The sequence below is a fragment of the Nuphar pumila genome, chromosome 13, assembly GCF_984573655.1.
Source record: "Nuphar pumila chromosome 13, dmNupPumi1.hap1.1, whole genome shotgun sequence".
In the NCBI taxonomy this organism is placed as follows: Eukaryota; Viridiplantae; Streptophyta; class Magnoliopsida; order Nymphaeales; family Nymphaeaceae; genus Nuphar; species Nuphar pumila.
Window position 1 is genome coordinate 8465518 of NC_143261.1, and position 20270 is coordinate 8485787.

Consider the following 20270-nt stretch of genomic DNA (forward strand, 5'->3'; position numbering starts at 1 on the left):
ATGAGTTATACTTTTACCCGAGTGATGAATTGAACAAATGGTCTATGATCAGGTGAAAATCATAAATAATTTAAAAACTCATAAATAAATATTTTAAAAACTCAAAAATGTTTCAAAAGCTCATAAATATTTTAAAACTTCGTAAATACTTCCAAAAGCTCATAAAAATTCGTAAATGTTTCAAAAGCTTATAAAAGTTTGTACATTATTTGAAAATCTTGTGATCGATACTTATCGCATTTCTCGCATAAATATATATATATATATATATATATATATATTAAAAAATAGCATGACTCTACCTTGGTGTTCACATAGGTTTATGAGGAGCGGGAAGAGGCTGCGAAGGTAGCGATGAGTCGATGACACAGTTCTTGAGATGACAACCATGCAGTGACTGCGACCAGGAAGCTCACCCGATCCGGTGGCAGTGATGGTTTACCGACACTTGAGTGGTGCCACAGTTCCGGCGAGGTGGCAGCACCGGGGTGGTGCTGCTGTCGCCGAAGAGAGAGACTCGAGTGACTCTCTCTTAACCCACGAAACAGCAAGAGAGACTCGGGGTGAGAGAGGTGAGAACAAAGAGAGAATCAGAAAGAGGTCGAAAGACCTCTGAGAGATGATCAGAGATGTCGAGAGACCTATAAGTGAGAGAGGACTGAGCGAGTGAGAGAGAGGGAGAGTCCCTCTCCCTTTTATAGGAGGGTAGATACGCAGGTGGCGAGGGAGGTGACCCCCTCCCCGTGAAAGAGGGAGGCAGTGGGGGAGGTGACCCCTGAACCCTGCTTTTCGTGAAAGAGGGAGGTGGCGGGAGAGGTGACCCCTGCCCCTCTCCCGTACAGGTTGTGGGTGGCGGGGGACTGACCCCCCGCCCCCCTTCGACCGTGCCTGGCGCCGGGCCACCCAGCTGGGTCAGGCCACCACGACGGCCTTGGGTTCAGGCCATCGTGTCGGGTGGCATGGTGGTCATGCCCACCGTGGTACGGTAGTGGGGGTAGCGCGGCCTGCTGAGGTGCCACCCTGCCGGTGGCAGGTTGGTGGCCAGCGGTGGCCCCTCCAAAAAGGGCGTCGGGTGGGTTTGTTTGTTTTTTTAAATTCAAAATCTTACGTTTGGTAAAAACTTTTATAAGGTTTGAAATAAAGTGCAGGGGTTGGGGTTTTGAGTTTGGGTGCAAAATGTGTTTTTTATTTGGATTAGGTTTTTGGATTTGGTAAGAACCATTTGGGTCCTATCATCAAATTCAATCTTATATACCTTACCTTGGATCAGTTTGGGCCCTAAACAAACCCAAATTCATGGATTCTATATGGGGCTTGGATGGATCTATACTTTTAATTTTTTTTAGTAGGATCCATTTGGATTTTTCAAATGAATCTTAACCTTATTTCGCTTAGTAAGATTCATTTGGGTTTTCAAATACATCTAAATTACATTTTTATTTAGTGAGATACGTTTGGGTTTCTAAATAGATCCAAAATGATCTTTATTGAGCAAGATCCATTTGGATTTTCAAATAAATCTGAAAATACTTTTATTTAGCAGGATCCATTTGAGTTTTCAAATACATCTTAAAATACCTTTTATTTAGCGGGATCCATTTGAGTTTTTAAATGGATCCAAAATATTATTTTCTTAGTAGGATCCATTTGGGTCTTGCAAATGGAATTTTAATATTGGAGTTCCATGTCGAAACTATATCGTCTACATATACCAAGACAAACAAAGTTATTCCTTGAGAAATTTTTATAAACAAAAACATATTTGCATTTGAACTTACGAACCTTGACTGAATCAAATATTACCTTTAACTTATTGAACCAAGCCTTGGGGGCCATTTAAGACCGTGCACGATTGAGTTTACAAACATATTGGAGAAATATCTTATCTTTAAACTCAACTGGTTTACTCATGTATAGCTCCTCCGTGAGATAACCTTGTGAAAATGCATTATTGCATCCAATTGGGGAATTGCCCATCCTTGACCGATAGCTACGGACATAACGATTAAGATAGTAGTGAATTTTATAATATTGTAGTTGGCTATTCAGGTTGGGACAACTTGGTTTGGAGAGATTTAGTGTTAACTACTTGGATTGACTCATTTTTGTTTGACATAGGCAATGAATTGGGCAATGAGATTATTCACAAACTCAACTGGATGCAGCTCACAAGAAGATTGTGGATTGGGTTGACGGTTTGACTGATTTTGAAAATGACCTCGAGTTGAACAACTACCAGGTTTCTTTAACCAATTTGACACTCCATCACTAGTGATTGGGTCTCTCGTGTCAACATATAAAAAATATTTTTGATTAAATGTGACATGCCTGTAAATATAACCTCAATTAACAACAATGTCATACCCCAAATAACATTTATAATTGGTGTCATATCCAATAAATACACATGCTTTGGATTTGGATGATAATTTAAAACTTGAATAAGGAGTCAACAAAGGATAACAAGTGCATCCAAAAACTTTCATATGACCATACACAAACATTTTTTAAGAAGGAGCTCATAAGAAGGTTTTTCACTCAATTTTGTGTTTGATAAATTATTTATGAGATATGCAGTATGTCTAAAAGCATCAACCCATAATATTAAATTCAATAAAGCATGTGTAAGCATGTTAAGCCCACATTCAGTAATATGCCTATGTTTATGTTTCATAATATCGTTCTGTTGAGGAGTATGTGGACACATCTTCAGATCCCACGATGATCCAAAAAAGCATTAAAAATGCTATTAACAAACTCTCCTCTTCCATCATTATGAAAATTATTAATATTATGGCCTATCTATTTTTTCACAGTACTTTTGAAGTTTTGAAAACATGCAAGTGCATCAAATTTTCTTTTCAAGAGAAATAACCAAGAAAATCTTAAAAAATCCTCAACAATCGGCAGATAATAGCAGTACTTTTTCTCTAGATGCTACATGAGCGTGACTCCAGAGATCAACATAAATTAATTCTAATGAAACTTTAGTAACGGATTCATATGATTCAAATGGAAGCTTATGCATCTTGCTTGTAATATCCGAGAATTTTTTTGATTATTTTAATATATATAGTTGAGAGATTTTATCTTCTCAATATAGATCTTCTCTAATGAACTTTGAATAATTACGTAATTTATGATTATTGTTATTATTTTACACAATCTGGATTTTTTTCAAAGTGGTATTTGGGTTTGGATCTCGATAAGAAATCCAAAAAAATAAACCCACATGTGAACCAAGTTTAGAATATTCGCATGAAACATACTAGATCTTAAAATATATTTTTGGATTCAGGAAGAAGATCTGAACTCAAACATATCTGTATCGGCTTACAAGACTTTGATCCACACTATTTGTATTTCCAAATGAGTCAAGTCAACCCAATTGGATTTGGGTGAGGGTTAAACCCATATCGAGGTTTAAATCGGACTTGGGAGCTTTTGGCAAAGAATTCTTATTAAAAGATCTTGGCACGTTGCACTATTTTCTGGGAATAGAAATCAAACTCAGTGACAATGGGGTTATTTTGTCCCAAGACCAATATATTTATGACATTCTGGTCAAAACTAGGATGAAAAATGCCAAACATCATGTTAATCTTGTTGTAACAAGTGTTCAATTATCAAAATTTGAAGAACAAGTTATGGAGGTTCTAACAAAGTATTGCAGTGTTGTAGGAGTGTTACAATATGCAACATTTTTTAGGCCAGACATAGCATACGCATATTGGGCATATGTTAAAACGAATTCTCAGATATCTAAAAGTAACAATAAACATGGAGTTGCACATGACATGTTCTAAGTCTCTCAAACTGATGTTGACTAAGCTGGGTGTCCATATGATAGACAATCTACCAATGGCTACCTTATTTTCGTGGGATTGCCCCAAAGCTCAACTAAACATCATTTTGTAGCAAAGTCTAGTACTGAAGTTGAATATAAGGCTTTGGCAAGAAGAGCCTCTCAACTGTTGTGGCTCAAATAGTTGATCAATGAACTCGGGGTCGAGTCTCACGGCCCCCTACTCTATGATGTTACAACTTGAGAGCAACATATCTGGTTTGTAAATCCAAAGTTTCATGCAAGAACAAAACCTAAGGTGGTCAAACAAGAAGTTGAAGTAAAGTTTGTTTCATTTTAACATCAGTTAGCAGATATTAACTAAGCCTCTAACTGGTCCTCACTTTTAAGAGACAAGCTCAATCTCAAAAAAGATTGGCTTGAGGAGGCGTGTTGAAGCAGTGAGACTTCCCCACATTAACAGAGTCCTCCACCCTTCCAAAACGTAAAGACCTGTTGTGTAGAGAAGCTTCCAAGAGTCCTCCCAATGTAGAGTCCAAAGATGTAAAGCCTCTAGAAGTTCATAAGAATTCAGTACTCTGGTAATCAAGAGAGCCCCAACCACCGTAAGAAGTTGAAGTTGGTTGAAAGTCCTCATCCAAGTTATAAATTCTCCTCACATCTAGCCAAGTGCATTGTGCGTCGTGTAATGCGTTTGATTCTTTCCCGCCTGATTGTGTGTGTTTTACAAAAGAGTCAATTGTGCGTGTTTTTACAAAAAGAGTCAACCCAGTTAAAACCTTCACAATATGTACGTGTTTATGGGTAGAAATGCAATACCTCTAAACCATAAACACGTTATGTGGATTTGTTCTAGAACTAGGTGAAACCAAAATAATTAGGTATTGATATGGAGTTGGTTTGAGAAAATGAAGAGCAATGATATCAGTATCGGTGCGCCGATACTACATCGTATTGGCAAAATTTTGATACGCTGAAGGGCCGATTCAGCTAATTTTTAATAAATGTAAAAAATACCAAAAAAAAAATTGAAATATTATTTTTAAATTATTTTAATGATTTTAACACATGTCACGTTATGATTGACACAATAATTGTTTATTATTTTGGGGGGCGATACAGCTGAACCTGCAGCCGTATCGAGTGCAGACACTAACTCAGGTCCATAGTCAACATGACACCTCTCGACTTGCAACGGGATGTCCAAACCATAGAGGTGGTTTCTTCAGCTAATTCAGAAAATAAAAGACTGATCTACCAGATATAGATACCTTCATGCTGTTATAATAGATTTAAACACATGGAATCATGCCTATAAACTATGAAGGTTTACCCAATATCCAACACATTCTCACATCCTTGTTGTCCCTTGCCTAATCTTATTTGAGGGGTCTGGGTTACAGGTCCCAATCGAGGATTACCAAAGAAGTTGTTTGATAGTAATGCAGGAAAATTTTTTGTTGTTTGCCAAACTGTAGTTCTGTGATTTGCTTCATCAAGCTCTATCATTCTTTTATATTGCCAATCCAAGTACCTGCATGATTACCAGTATTGGGCCCTTGTCACAATGCAAGTATTTCAGCATTAACAACACGTGAAAAGGTTATGTACCTTGTTCAACTCTTCCCATCAAAAGATTGTTGCTCCTTTACAACTTACAATGACCAAGTATGGAATAGCTTAACCAATCACCATTTATGAAACTATACAGGAGAAACCTCCTTCTTTGTACTAATGTTTCGAAGTTCGCATAAAATCTCTGTGAAGTCGGGTGGCGGCGGGCATGAAAATTTTACATCTTCACCACTGTGTGGATGTTTAAAACTGCAAAGTATTGGGTAGAACAAGTCCTCAATGTTATCAAAAGCAAATAAAACTAAATAATTGTCTTTAGAAATATCTCAAAAGTTCAAGATGATAGAGTAAACAGTAAGAATAAACAATACCCAAGAGTTAATGCGTGCAGGCAAGGCCTTTGTATGTTGGACACAAGACGAGACAGACGGCCATGATAACTAGAGGGCGTTCTTGGCTGGAGCCGTGATAAAACCATACCCTCAGTTCCTCCATAGACTTCATCTCCCAAAAGAGGAATTCCCAAATATTTGGCATGGGCACGGATCTACAGTAGACATAACAGTTGGAACAAGAGAAAAGAATATACTCCAAATAATTGAACACACATAAAATGGGCATCATGGACCATGGCATCGAAGCCAATGATAAAAGCACTGAAGAGATTCTACAGAAATAACACAGCTTTTACAAGAAAAAATGGAGTATTTGAAACACAGACTACAACTGGAGATATAGGAACTATTCACTATCTGTCATTTTCCTCAACACCAAAACATCCAGAAAATTTACTGCTATCTCATTGCTAGGGATTGTTCAGAAGGTAACCTTTCTTATTAAGCTGTTGATAATTCACATCAGATTGAACCGCACCTGAATAAAGGGAAACAAAACGACTTCAAGGGAAATGTGCAGAGATGAAACATCATTATTTAAAGTTTTCGACAAAAGTATTAGCAAACAAGTTGAGTCACATTATCGTAACAAGGGTCTCAGGTCAATTCCCAATTTCCCACAGGGCTTATCCCCCAGCTTGCCTATAAAAAAAAAAAAAAAAAGGTAAACAAGATTGATGATCAAAAGCTTCCCAGTGTTTTTCAAAAAAAAAAAAAAAAAAAGATAGTAGACTTGATGGTAAAAAAATGCCAGATGAAAGAAAACTAACACATAAAATGTTGAAGGAACAAGCACATGCTTTTTTTTCCTGAGAGCCTGGCTTGAGAGATGTTAAGGTATACTGAATTTAATGGGGATAGCATTACCACTATCCCCACTCAAATAATAGATGCACAGCTTTCATCACATAGAAGTTAAACAAGTCAGCAACAAAAATTCATCACCAGGTCATTACACCCACAACAATGCAATTTCACATTTGTACCTGAGAAGGAAAGAATTCATCTCCCCTTCAGCATTTAAAAAAAAAACAAATTATACAAGCTGGGTACATCACATGATAAAACATGGCCAGTCCTAGATGGGAAAATCCATGAAATATCCAAAGTTGACCAATTTGTTTTTGCACAAACTACAATGCTGAATTGCACCAAGAAATGTAAAAAATTAAGGTTTAGAGAATTTCCTATTGAAAATCCAATGGTTTATTTCTTTGTGTGAGAGCCAGAATGCTCAAAGAATCCACCATCGCTATATGCATCACCATTTTCTACCTTCAATAGCTTCCAGATGCATGCTTCTATAAGTTGGTACGGACTGACATATAAAGCCAAGCTAATTGAAAAGGTTTCAAAAAGAAACCGCATGAGTTGAGTAGCATCTCTTCCTCTTGTCCATACATGATATATCAACTGGTGAGCCAGCTGAATCTCTCCCTTCTCCAAACCATTTTGAGTGTTAATTTTGTCTAGGAAGACTGGCCATGCAAAATCTTTGAACCTCAGGAAGGGCCCATAGCTACAAATAGATAACCTAGGCAACCAGCCCATATCGGATGTAAGCAACGGTCTATGAAATGACAAAACTGTGAATATACCAGATTTGCCACACAACCAAGAAATCTTATTTGAATTCATATCCATGAGAACAGCACAATCCATGTTATAATTTCCTCATGCTTGAAATTTCTCCTAAGCAGGATACTCCACCCATCAGTTTCATGCCAACAGTCCTTGACCCGACTATTAGGATCCTTAGCTAAACCTGAATATACTTGAAATTTCTAGCCAAAGAATCCCAATCACACAATCTATCCACCCAAGATTTTAGTGAAGCGTATAAATCAAAGACACAAAAAGTATTATTATGAAATGAGCATTTCAAATACCTGGTGGGTCCTCCCAGTTTCTAATCTCCATTCCACAAGTGCAGAACCACCACAAGCAAGTATTTCAATCACCCGGTACCTAAATTATTCAAAAAAGTGTCATTATTGCTGAAATACCGCATGATTCCAGAATTTCTAAGGTTCTTGAAAGCATGTGCCACATATCTTCACAACATGTTATGAGCAAAGTTTGGCAAAAGCATACTCCTAAAAGAATACTATCAGATATTCTCGTGATGTGAGTTCGTGCTCTACAGAAGAAATCAATATCAGTGATAGTGATACCATGAGTTCTATATACAATAGTTCTCACTAGGTTCCAAACTTGTATGAAATCAGCCCGCTCTAGCATAAAAGATTGTTTTCCCCCATTTCAGAACACTTGATGTATGAATATTGACATTTTAGTTCTTTGAACCTCATATATGTTTATAGAACTATACAGTGATGATGCAAAATATGTACCGCTGAAAATGCACCCGAAAGCAAAGGAACCAGAGATAGAAACGGTGGAGAAAGGCTACTGTGAATTCTGTAGATGCAAAAGCTCTCAATCTTTCATGGTCTAGGAAAACCATACGCTCACACAACATGAAAATAACAATCAAAACCTTTTGGCACAGAAGGATTAGAAACTGCAGGAACAGATGGATCTGTCAATTAGGAAGTTAATAATAGATAGATGGTTACAAAAGGGTGAAAAATGGTATATCACACACACACACACACGTGGCAAATAAATAAATAGAGAAAGAGAAGGCAAGCTTTAACCATAGAAACCTAAATATTTAAAATGGGCGCAACTGAGAAATGTAGAACTCCAATAAGGAGAGACCTAGCTTTCCAGTTCATCCTCTATAAGGAAAGCATTTATGTGTCATATTTAGGGGCAATTCCAACAATCTTTGATTGATAAGTGTTTATTGCCACAGACAGGCCCACCTGTAATGGAGACCTAGTAAGTTTTCTTTTTTCAATGAAGACTTCAACACTTCAATAACCGAGTGAACAAGAGATAAGAAAAGTTTTGCATCCATGAAACTTAAAAAAATGCATGAGAACGGGAACATAAACAAAATCACCTACTAGCAGCAAAGCGAGCCCTTCCACTGTTATTCAGGCAAGGAACAGCAGTCATTCGAATTCTGTTACTTGAATCACGGCCTATTGGAACCTCAACACGTCCACTGCTTGGAGCAGGAACACCAGCTGTAAGACTGATGTACACTCTGCGAATTGTATGCTTCTTGAACTGTCCTGCTAAATGAGCATGAGAATGTGCATCCTGTTGGAAAGAAAAAATGCAACAACTACACTCGTTAACAGCCATTTCATACATGGCAATGAATGAGGAAACTGCAAAGTTTTGCAACTGATAGAAGTTCAATAAATTATTTAAATGTCTCTTTTCAAGAAAATCCTAATTATTCTCAGATGTGAAGATGCAAAAGAAAAATGTAAAATCAACTGTGATGAAACTCAACCAATTTCAAGCACTGGACCCATTATATTGAGAATGGCACTCACCTTAGCAACAACAAGCAACCCACTTGTCCCTTTGTCCAGCCTGTGTACAATGCCAGGGCGTACAGATGCACTTATGATGGAATTATCATATATGACAGGCTTTCGATCAGCCAGAAGGTTGTCAAATTCATCATCATTGCACATGTCATCTGCATCATCCTCTGTGTCAGAACTATCTTCATTGATCGGAAATCCAACAGCTGTAAGGCCACAATGATGAAGAATGCCATTTACAAGTGTGCCATTTGGATGACCAGGGGCAGGATGAACAACCTAGAAAGCATCCAGCAGACAGAAGCTGAAATTAACAACCAGTGAAGAAATACATCAATTAACTGATTATTTACACAAAGCATGCTAGCGAAGACACCGATAAAATTATATTGAATTGCAAATAGTTTGTCGTTGCAATTATAGGCCATACACACGCACATGAGTAATCTGCATGCACACAAAACACATGCACATAAAGAAACTAATCTACATCTGGTGGAACAAAGAAAATACTCAACTGCCACCTTCAATATTATTTAATTTCCACAAACAATAACTTTAATAAGCTAAGATACAGCAACTATCGTGAAATAGTAAAACCACAAAAGCTATACTATACTAACATTTTTCCATGCAATCTGATCATCATTGTACTAAACTACCACTATAATTAATGATAAGTCATTATTAAACAAGGACCATGAAAATCCCAAGGGTTCAAAAGATACCCTAGTGATACATAAATTGTGATCTAATAAATCGAACTATAAAAGGTGTGTGTGTGTGTGTGTGTGTGAGAGAGAGAGAGAGAGAGAGACATGGTATTGGGGTTCCCCAAGATTTTATGCCTCATTAGCATGCGAGTGAGACCCAATGGCCACTTTGCCGGAAAACATTGCAAAAGTTTTTAGAGTCCATAATATGTACATGTCCCTCCCATCTCCATTCTTCAGTGTCAAGATCCCTTTTGTGGCTTTGTTTGAGATGAGGAGAAAATTGAATGGGAAAGAAATCCAACAATCTCCACCTAGGTCCAATAGGTTTTGGCTTTTATACAAGATATATTTATCAATTCCTACTTTGGATTCTCTTCTTTCTCCATTAAACTCCATCTTCGTTCTGCTAAAGGGCCTAATCAGCATTGTGGGAAACTTGAAGAACATATCTACTTTACAACATGCACCCTAAAATTTCTTCTTGAGCATGAGAAAATAATTGTTTGCCAATGACAACTACTATTTCAGGCCAACACAGAAAAAAAAACTAAAATGAAGCATTTCACGGCATTATATATACCAATCAAGGCGATCAACATAACCCCACATTTACATACTAACACTGATAAATTTCATTGTATCTGTTATGATAACAATTCTAAAACTTTTTCTAAATTTCATTGTATCTGTTATGATAACAATTCTAAAACTTTTTTTGTTTTCAACGCAACAAGTTGTCAATTAAGAAGCTTTAGCACAAAGTTAGAAGCATTAAACAGTTGCTCGTGCATTAAGCAAGAGAGGTACCATATGTGGTGGCTTATTAATGACAAGAACATGCCCGTCTTCATAGACGACATTGAGCGGTATATCTTCTGGCATAGCCCTCAGCGGTTCTAGATCCGAAACAGTACAGTCCACCCAATCACCCATTTTAACGACATGTGATACCTGTTAAAAGAAACGCCATTCAACATAAAAAATTATAGCTCAAAAGATAAAATTGTCTAATCCCTTTAACGACTCAGAATTCAGCAGCACATCCTCTAACATATCATGAATCAGGTCTGAATTTACATGTGCGCCGCTCAGGATCCAACAGACTCCAGACAAGTTGTCTTTAAAATGTAAAGTTAATAATCACGCATGGCTTGACGTTTTTTGCTAGTGGGATTCTTAGTTATCAGTGATTATGGTGCATGATCTATTATACTTACGAAAGGATTATTCACTTGTTTCAAACCTTTTTCAATGGACTCCTGACAAGTTGGCCCTAAAATGTATAGATAATAATCACAATTTGCTTGACGTTTCATATTATTAGTGATTATGGTGCATAATGTTCAAACTTTTTTCATTCTTTAGCTAAATTCAACTAGTCCTTCTTGTTGCTTCCCTTCTTGATTACTCTATTAAATGCAAACAGAACTTAATGATGATCAGATATGACGATTTCTGATAAAAGGGCACGTCTGGGTGCACCCACTTATCCAGAAAACTGGTACAAGATGGGAGATTGTGTAATCCTCCAAAATTTAATATCCCAACTTTTTTAATCAATGGGGTGCATCCAAAATGCCACTTGTCCAGAAAACTAGGATAAGTTGGGATATCGCCTTGTGCTCCATAACGCAACATTATCCTACTTTTCTGGATAAGTTGGTGCATCTAAACGAGCACCCCAAAAACGCAAAAAGCTTCTTTTTCCCCATTTACACAAAACCCAGAACCAGGAAAAACGGGAAGACAATAAACCAAGAGGAAGAAGGAAGAAGGGAACCTTCTTCACAGGCTTGCCATTGACCAAGACGAGCCCTTTGCGGATGCTGGCCTGGATCCGAGCCCGGCTCACGCCCTCCATGCGAGAAGCTATCCACGCGTCGAGCCTCGCCTTCTCCGAGCCATCTGTGACGCTATGCGAGAAGCGGGTGCGTAGAGGGTCTACCGGAGCCTCGTGGCTCTCGGGAGCGAGAGAGCAGAGGGGGCCGAGAGTCCTCTTCCTAGAGGAGGAAGACGGAAGAGGGAGAGGGTGACGTGTTGGTAGGTGCCTGAAAGAGAGGAGGGCGTGGAATCTTGATGCGGCCTGTCCTTGGATTAGCATGGCGTTGGACCGTTGGTGGTGCTCCGCCTCGCGTGGCGGCACAGGTTGCTCTATCAACGCGTTTCTCATCTGAAGCGATTATACTCTCTCTCTCTCTCTCTCTCTCTCTCTCTCTCTCTCTCTCTCTCTCTCTCTCTCTCTCTCTCTCTCCATGTGTCACAAAGATACGGGTACGACCCGATACGTGAATCGAGTTCGACGCGCATGTTCGAAATCTTTTTCAAAAATAAGATACGCGACTTGGATTTTTTAATATTTTAATAAATAAAAACTATTTGTTTATGTTTTAATATATTAAATGTATTTTCACTGAAATATTATTAAAATTTAAAATAATATTTGAAATATTAAATTAATTTTCATACATGTCATGGATGTGTTAGTGTTTCGTAGCGTGTCCAACTCTAACCCCAAAATGGTGTGCCATTGAATCTCGAATTTTTGGATTTTCACAGCGAAGGATAATTTTGTAATATTTTTAAAAATGGTTTTTTATAAAAAAAAATGAGCAAATGTTGGTATGTTTAAATTTTATAAATATATAAAAAAGGTATTAAAAATAGAATAAAAACATTTAAAATAAAATATATTAAAGTTAATATAACATTAATAATCAAAAATATATTTTAAATGTTTATGAAATAAGAAATATTTTAAATAAAGCAAATTTTCAGGATTATATCTGGTTTTGAAAATATTGTGATAAAATCATGATATTTTTTAAATATTGTTGATATTTGTTACTATGCTCTACTATTGAAGTGTATATGCAAAAAATGTACACAAAAATTACAAATTGTATAATTGGGGAGAGTGTGATATGGATTTTTTTTTTATATTTACACGGGGAAACCACTCTCAGGATCATAGACCTAGTCATGCTGGCTCTGCTTGCCCTACTCACAGTCGCTGTCCTGGCAGCGTAAAACACTGTTGGCTTACCGCTTGCCCGTAGGGAGTGCTTCGGCTTGCGCAAGGGGTGATGCACATGGGATTTGAACCTAGACCGTCTGCTTAGCGGCCTAGACCCCATCTCACTGCACCAAACCCCTCTGGGGCGAGGGTGATATGGATGAAAAGGTGGTTTATTAGAGTTGGTTAAATTTGAATGCCCAAATAGAGATTAAACACTGTATAATAGACAAAGCATAAAAGTGGAACTATTTTCTTTGTTGATAATATTCATCTATATTTCTTTATGACTGCAATGATGTTCATTATTTTATTTGGCTACAAAAACCCACCAATTACCTAAATATCCATTAGCTTGGCCACTCCAACGTATCAATCATCAGCTTCATTTGAATCATGGTAAGTAGTTCTATAGATTTTAATTTTTAATTGTTCTGGGTCAAGCAAAAAGATTAGTTGTTTAGCCTTTTAAGATTATGTCAATGGTGTGCAACATTTGATAAGATTGTGTAAGGAAAAATGGTCTAAATCTAGGATGATCAATTTACCATTGCATTGTGGTCATAACATTTTTTGTTTCTCCAGTCTAAATCCAAATCAACAGCATTTTTTTTATTGAGGCAAAATTAACAGCGCATTTGGATGCCTTTGATCTCCATTTCTACAAATTAGATTTGAAAAATAAGGATCTTAAATTCATGTAACTCTAACTAGAGATACATTAATTTGACCTAAAAATGAATCTATGCTCCTTAAAAATCACAATGTAAGCATGTTTAAATAACCCATATTTGGTGTGGGCCTCATATCATGGATTTGAGAAATTTAGACACATTTTACACTGCCAGGACCGCGCGACCGTAAGTACGGCAGGCAGAGCAGCAAGGCTAGGTCTCTGATCCTGTGGACAGTTTCTCCCTGTAAATATCTTAAAAAAAAAAAGAAATGTAAAAAGTTGTATATAAGGAGACATCTTAATATGGTGGATACAAGGCAGGGCTATTGACAACTCGAGTATTTAACCAATTAATATGTACCTAAACTTGCCCAAGTAAACAAGTAGCCTAGTTTGGGTTCAGATTTGGATTATTCCAAGTCGAGAAAGCATTGCTTGCTCATATTCTGTCTGATGGTTTTCACATGGTTGCCCTGAAATGGCTGGCAACAGATTTGGGTTGGATGCAACCCATTTTGGATGCCTGTCCCAATCTTGTTTTATAGCTGGGGGTCGATTCCTCATCTCCCTAAGCTTTCTATTTTTTCGTCTTAATAAAACCGAGTTTACTTCTTCCTCAAAAAAAAAGGAGAAAGTAGAAGCCCGAACCCCACTCATATCATTTATAAATATTAAAAGTATATCTTTACACAAAAAATATAAAAGAAAATATACTCGAAGTAGGCCATGTCAGGTCAGATACCAGAGAAAAATCATAGTTCTAACCCCATACCATGAAAACAAAAACACAAGGACAAATATTTGAAGTATTTCATAGATAATTTTGTTGGTATTTTAACATATATAAAAAGATTTTATTATTGAACTATTATTAAAAACCATTAAAAGATAACAAAATATCCTACACTATAAAACCAAAAGACAAGTGGTTGAATCCGCATGCTCCATTAAAAACAACATAAGGAAAAGAAATTGGTTCGGAGGAAAGTGCCAGGTTTATTTTATTAGCAAGCTGAGGTTAGGCAGACAGAAACCCATATTTATCTTGAAAATCAAAATTGAAAAAATAATTATGTTCCTTCTTTAATGTCATGGAGATAGAAACCCCACTATTGCTGGGCAAGTCTCTGGTTTTCTGAGGTCTCCCTTGCCCACCATGAAGTACAGTCAGCTACGACCTTATGGCAGGAACACTATTCATGGGTTTCGAACCATGGTTATCTCATGTCAGGTGACAAACCACAGTGCCCCTATCCAGGAAAGTAAAGCCCTTGAAGGCCTGCATCTCCTTCATGATTACCAGATGAGAAGTCCAAAAAATGGACATGGACTAGCATTCTGGCTAAAGTAATAGTAATACCTGAAAATTTAAGAGCAGACATGTTGATGCTAACGTTGAACAAAGTTGTGTACAATGTCAGATGAAAACCCCATCAGAAATTCTTTCCCTCATAAGAATGAAGCTCAAAAGTTGGAGCAATTGGAGGTCTAAATCTAAAAGTGATGTTTTCAGATATCGTCTTACTTACCTCACTATTGACTTCTCAAGTACTGACCAACAGAGATTAATGAAGCAGGATTCTGAACATGTAATGGACGTAACACACACAAGTAGGGTTTCCAGATAACTGTTATTTTTTTTCCCTGAAGCATATAAGCTATTAATAATGGACTATGCATTTGATCCGCCTGCAATTTCACTTAACCATGCTTATAAAAATAAAAAAAATTACCTTTGGCGTGTCATGTAGAGAATAAAAGGAAGACAATTTCAGTCCAATAGATGCCTGATGATCCCACAAAATGATGCAAACATCCTGCACATGCTGCTACTCAACAAGAAACTGATTCTTGCAGTATGGACTATGCAATAATATTACATTCTCAATTAGTAGAACATCAAATTCCAATAACAAACTCTGCACTAAATGGTTACTACTATACCAATAACAATTTGGAAACCAGCATCTCATAATTTCTGCTGCCAACTTGCAGTCCAGAGTAATTTTCTATGGAAATTTGCATGCACCCTAGAGTCACTGTAACTAATACAATCAACAGAAAACTGAGTTGTGCAACAACAAGGTGCATTGAATCATGAAGTTGAAACGAGAAGTGTTCAATATTACAAGCTAGAGATTCAAATTCATAAACCCTGTTCCAGGTATAGACTCTAGATAGCATTATTGCTCGAGATGGGTATTTCCAGCATGCAGTAGGTGCCGCACTATTAAACCAAAAACACCCAGCTCTGAGCCACAGCAACGGTGGCAATAAGATTCAAGGACATTAATGAGACTTGAGCGTTTGTGAGCAGCCCAGTTGTCACTTCCCAAACTGCCACCTTTAGAAACACCATTACGCATTCTAGTGCGAATCTGCAATACCTGCTTTATGAATTCCATTTAAATCCAGAAAGGCAGTAATGTTGCAACCAAAGTCAGGCACATCCTCAACGTACTGATGCAGAACAAATGCTTAACCCATAGCTGTAGTGGTACTACTTAAGAAAGAGAGCTCTTTAATTTAGCTAGTTAACCTGCTGTCAATACCTAGCAGAATGAAGGCTCTGCACAGACCAAGGGTTGGTTCAAGAAAGTATTTCATTTTTTTTGCATTAATAAACTTCAGTACATTTTTTATTCTTCTGACCACCGCGGGGGTTGCCCGTGTGGCCAGCCGGGTGGTTGTGAGGGTGCTGAGATGTTTTAAAATGTATTGTGTATATGATAAAATGTATTATATATATATATATATATATATATATATATATATATATCTTTATTTGTGTATGTAAACTGAAATACCCATCAGGGGTATTTTAGTCATTTCAGCATTGTAATAGGTGTCAGTCCACTAGAGACTGTCGACTTCCTCTTTTTATTTTCTTTATTTTTTGTTTTGACTGTTGTAAAAGTGTGCTGGGAGCTGGACCAACTAGCTGTTGGACCAGCTCCCGACAACTAAAAATCTAGCCGTTGGGGTTGGTAGGCACTCCCTCCCTTGTATTTTTGGTAATGCTTGTTGCAAGCATATTTGAATATGAAGCTTATTTTTTACTTGTGTTATTGCTCTCTTTTGAGAGATTCATGTATTAGCCCTTGGTGGCTCATAGTAATTGGCCCATAAGTGGCTTGTGTATTTGTGGATGTGCACACTTGTAGCCCTTTTATGGCATTGTGTTTGTGCACTTGGTGTTTAATTACATGGTATCAGAGCTAGCTATCAGTGCTCTTGGATGAAAGCTTGTGCATAAAGAGTAGGATCGTAGGATTGGTAGAGCATTGGTTCGTTGGCTCGGGAAACACGCCATCAAACTTCTTCAATATTTTTTTCTTGCTATCTTTTTTTCTTTCTTCTCTTTCTTATATCTTTTTCTTTCCTCCACTATGGCCGATAAAAAAAGTTGTAACAGTTGTTCCCATCAAATTTGATGAGAAAAACTATACGTGGGCCACAGCAGTGAAAAGAATCCTCATGAGTAAAGATTTGTGGCATTTTGTTGATAGATCCGCATTGGAACCATGACCAATCCTCAAAAATTTGGTTGTTAAAACCGATAGTGAATCCAAAGAAGAAAACCTTAAGGGGATTGAAAGAGAAAAGGCTATATGCTTTGAATACAAAAAAAGCCTATACAGAGTGGGAAGTAGGTCATGTCTAATGTTTTTTTCCCTCTTTATGGGTAGTATGCATGAGGAACCTTGCTCCGATATCCTTGAGTTTGAATGAGCCGATAAGGCTTGGGAATATGTTAGACAAACATATATCCAAAAGGATATGGCACACAAATAGGACTTCAAAGACAAAATACATAATTGCAAACAAGGTGATAAAATCGTAAGGCAATACTATAGTACCTTCAAAAGGCTTTGGGATCAATTAGCTAAACTTGAGCCTATATGGGAGACTCCTAATGATGCTTAAGAACGTAAGAAATACAAGCTTGAGGAACAATTGTTCCAATTTTTTAGAGGATTTAAACCTAAATTTGAACAAGTTCGGGTCAATATTATTCATAGAAAAAAACATCTTCCCTTACGTGAAGTCTTAGCTCAAGCATGTATGGAAGAGACAAGATTAAGATCTATGTCGGAATCCAAAGAGATAAAGGATAATGTGTTGGCCGTCTCAAGACCGGGTGCCAATACAAATATTTATAAACCACCACATTTTCAAAACCTTACTATGGGAAGTCTAAATACGATGACAACAAGAAGATAACTATATTGACTTGTCATAATTATGGAGAACTGGGAACATATTAGACCATTTTGCCCCAAGCTCAAAGAAAGAGAAAACAAAAAGGTGGCATCTGTGGGAATGTCTCATGAAGAAAGAAGTGGAACCAATGAAGATTCAAAATCTATTGGAACTATGTTTCTCTCAAATCATGGAGGCCCTTTCATCCACTAATCAAAAACTCCTCTCTTTCCCGTGTCGCGGCCTCAACATCGTCACTTCCTGGTAAGGTTGCATAACTTTTGGATTTGGGAGCCTCATTTCATGACTCCATATTCTTCTTTACTTTCTTAATGTTGCACTAATTCAATACAAAATAATGTTTTTACTGCCAATGGTTACTCTCTTAGCATAAAAAGCATTAGAAATTTTGAAAGTACTTCAAAATTCTCTATTTCAAAAGTTAGGCTTATCCCAAAACTAAATTTAAATTGCATTTATGTTTCGCAAATTACCGACCATGAGTGTAGAGTCTCCTTCTCATCCAAAAAGTGTTTTGTGGAGGATCTACAGTCTGGAAAGCAGATTGGGGAAGGACATAGAGAAGGAAACATTTACTATATGGATCGTCTTCTTCTTTCAAAAAGCATATTTTGTTATAATGTTCACAATGTAAATTTAACTTTATGGCATTAAAGATTCGGACATCCTAGTTTATCAAAAGTATCTCATGTATACCCCATTTAAACAAATTTTGTAATAAAAAATTCTATTGATTGGATTGTGTTCCTGACAAAATGAAAGCTTTTTCCTTTTGCAAAAAAAATCTTCTCCTCTAAACCTTTTGAATTAATGCACATGAATGTATAAGGACCCTCTCCTATTTTATGTGAAGGTGGTTTCACTTATTATGTAATATTTATTGATGATTATACTACATACTCATGGATATATTTTCTTAGGCACAAAAATGAGGTTTTTGAGAACTTTAAAAAATACCATAACTTTATGAAAAACCAATTTAAGACTGGAATTTCTATCTTCCGCTCTGACTCTAGGGTAGAATTTATGTCAAACGATTTCAAAACATATTTTGAAAATAATGAAATTATTCATCAAAGATCATATGCCTATACTCCTCAACAAAACAGATTAGCTGAGAGAAAATATATGCACGATTGAAACTAGTAGAACTCTTTTAATTGCAAAAAATGTTCCAAAACATTTTTAGGCTGAAGCATGCTTGACGGTTGTATATCTCATCAATCGACTTTTGTCATCTAAGGTTCAAAACATTTCTCCTTATGAAAAACTTTTCAAAATCTCTCTCGATTATCTTAGACTAAGACCTTTTGGATGTAAGTGCTTTGTTCTCACCGACAAAAATGATAAACTATCTCCTAAAGCATATCGTGCGCTTTCTTTGGATATAGAGAAACTCAAAAAGGTTTTAGATGTTTTGACTTCAACAAAGACAAACTATATATATCCAGGAATGTTTGTTTTTTAAAAAATGAAAGTTTTTTTCAAAATTTGCCTAAGAAAGAATTTGAGTACTCCTTTTTGCATGAATTATTGCCTCAAAATAAGAATGATTTTTTTTAGAATGATAGAGATGAAGAGCTTCAATCAAATCAGGATGATAAAAACATTGAAATTGGAGGACCTAGCATAATTCAATATAGAAGACGAGAAATTGATAGTCAACCAAATGCCTTAGAACGATACTCCGCCTTAGAAAATCAATAATCTAAAGAAGTCAAAAGATCAGATACGACTTCTAGACCCCCTGATAGATTTGTCTCGTATGAGTCTTTTTCACCGCAATATAGGGCTTGTCTAGCTAAAATTTTGTCATATTTTGAACTTACCACATATAAACAAGCAAAAGAATATCTTGAATGGATAAAAGCTATGAATGAAGAGTTAGGGGCACTCAAAAAATCTATGACGTGAGAAATATTTGATTTACCTAAAGGTAAGAAAACTATAAGTTGAAGATGAGTGTATAAAGTCAAAACTAAGAGTGATGGGACCTTAGAAAGAAACAAGATCAGGTTAGTTGTCAAAGGGTATGCATAAGAATACGGGATAAACTATGATGACACATTTGCACCAGTAGCTAGGATGACTTCAGTTATGATCCCCATTGTTGTTGCAACTATTAAGGATTGACCTATCTACCAAATGGATATAAAAAATGCATTTTTAAATGAAGACTTAAAAGAAGTTTATATGGATTCACCTTCTTGATATGAAGTCCCCTTTGGTAGGGTACTTCGATTGAAAAAGGCTCTTTATGGTTTGAAACCTAAGTCACACGGACTCGGCTAAAAGGTTGATGCACCCGCATCGACACGCCCCGACACGGGTGCGGCTTCGAACCTAGGGCGGATACGGTCAACTAAGTGTCAGACTCGGTCAACGCAAAGTGGCCAAATCCGTCCACATTTTAGACTCAGTCAACTTTGACCGAGTCTATTTTTGTCCATTTATTA

General features: G+C 36.9%; 1 protein-coding gene across 3 annotated transcripts; it reads right to left on the reverse strand.

Moving 5' to 3' along the window:
• Positions 1-5204: 5204 nt before the first annotated feature.
• LOC149817683 (RNA pseudouridine synthase 2, chloroplastic-like) lies at positions 5205-12034 on the reverse strand. 3 transcript variants are annotated; one of them, XR_016427111.1, is made up of 8 exons: positions 11682-12034; positions 10709-10852; positions 9192-9464; positions 8747-8949; positions 7665-7743; positions 5752-5927; positions 5417-5629; positions 5205-5339 (listed from the first exon to the last, which is right to left on the reverse strand). XR_016427111.1 is itself a non-coding variant. In XM_089984503.1 (7 exons), the coding sequence occupies exons 1-7, from the start codon at positions 12000-12002 to the stop codon at positions 5509-5511; spliced, it is 1317 nt and encodes a 438-aa protein (XP_089840629.1). In that variant the 5' UTR covers positions 12003-12034; the 3' UTR covers positions 5368-5508. The 3 variants fall into 3 exon arrangements, 2 of the variants coding, with proteins under 2 accessions (XP_089840629.1, XP_089840630.1); XM_089984503.1 differs by lacking the exon at positions 5205-5339 and having other exon boundaries at positions 5368-5629; XM_089984504.1 differs by lacking the exons at positions 5205-5339; positions 5417-5629 and having other exon boundaries at positions 5663-6253.
• Between the last annotated feature and the right edge of the window lie 8236 nt (positions 12035-20270).

Bases quoted from the DNA above. Each gene is read 5' to 3' on its own strand.
- LOC149817683 (XM_089984503.1), bottom strand. From the start codon at position 12,002: ATGCTAATCCAAGGACAGGCCGCATCAAGATTCCACGCCCTCCTCTCT. The intron at 8,950-9,191 runs GTGAGTGCCATT...TCTTTCCAACAG, and splicing joins GGTTGCTTGTTGTTGCTAAG to GATGCACATTCTCATGCTCA. The intron at 5,630-5,751 runs GTATTGTTTATT...AATACTTTGCAG, and splicing joins CTGCACGCATTAACTCTTGG to TTTTAAACATCCACACAGTG.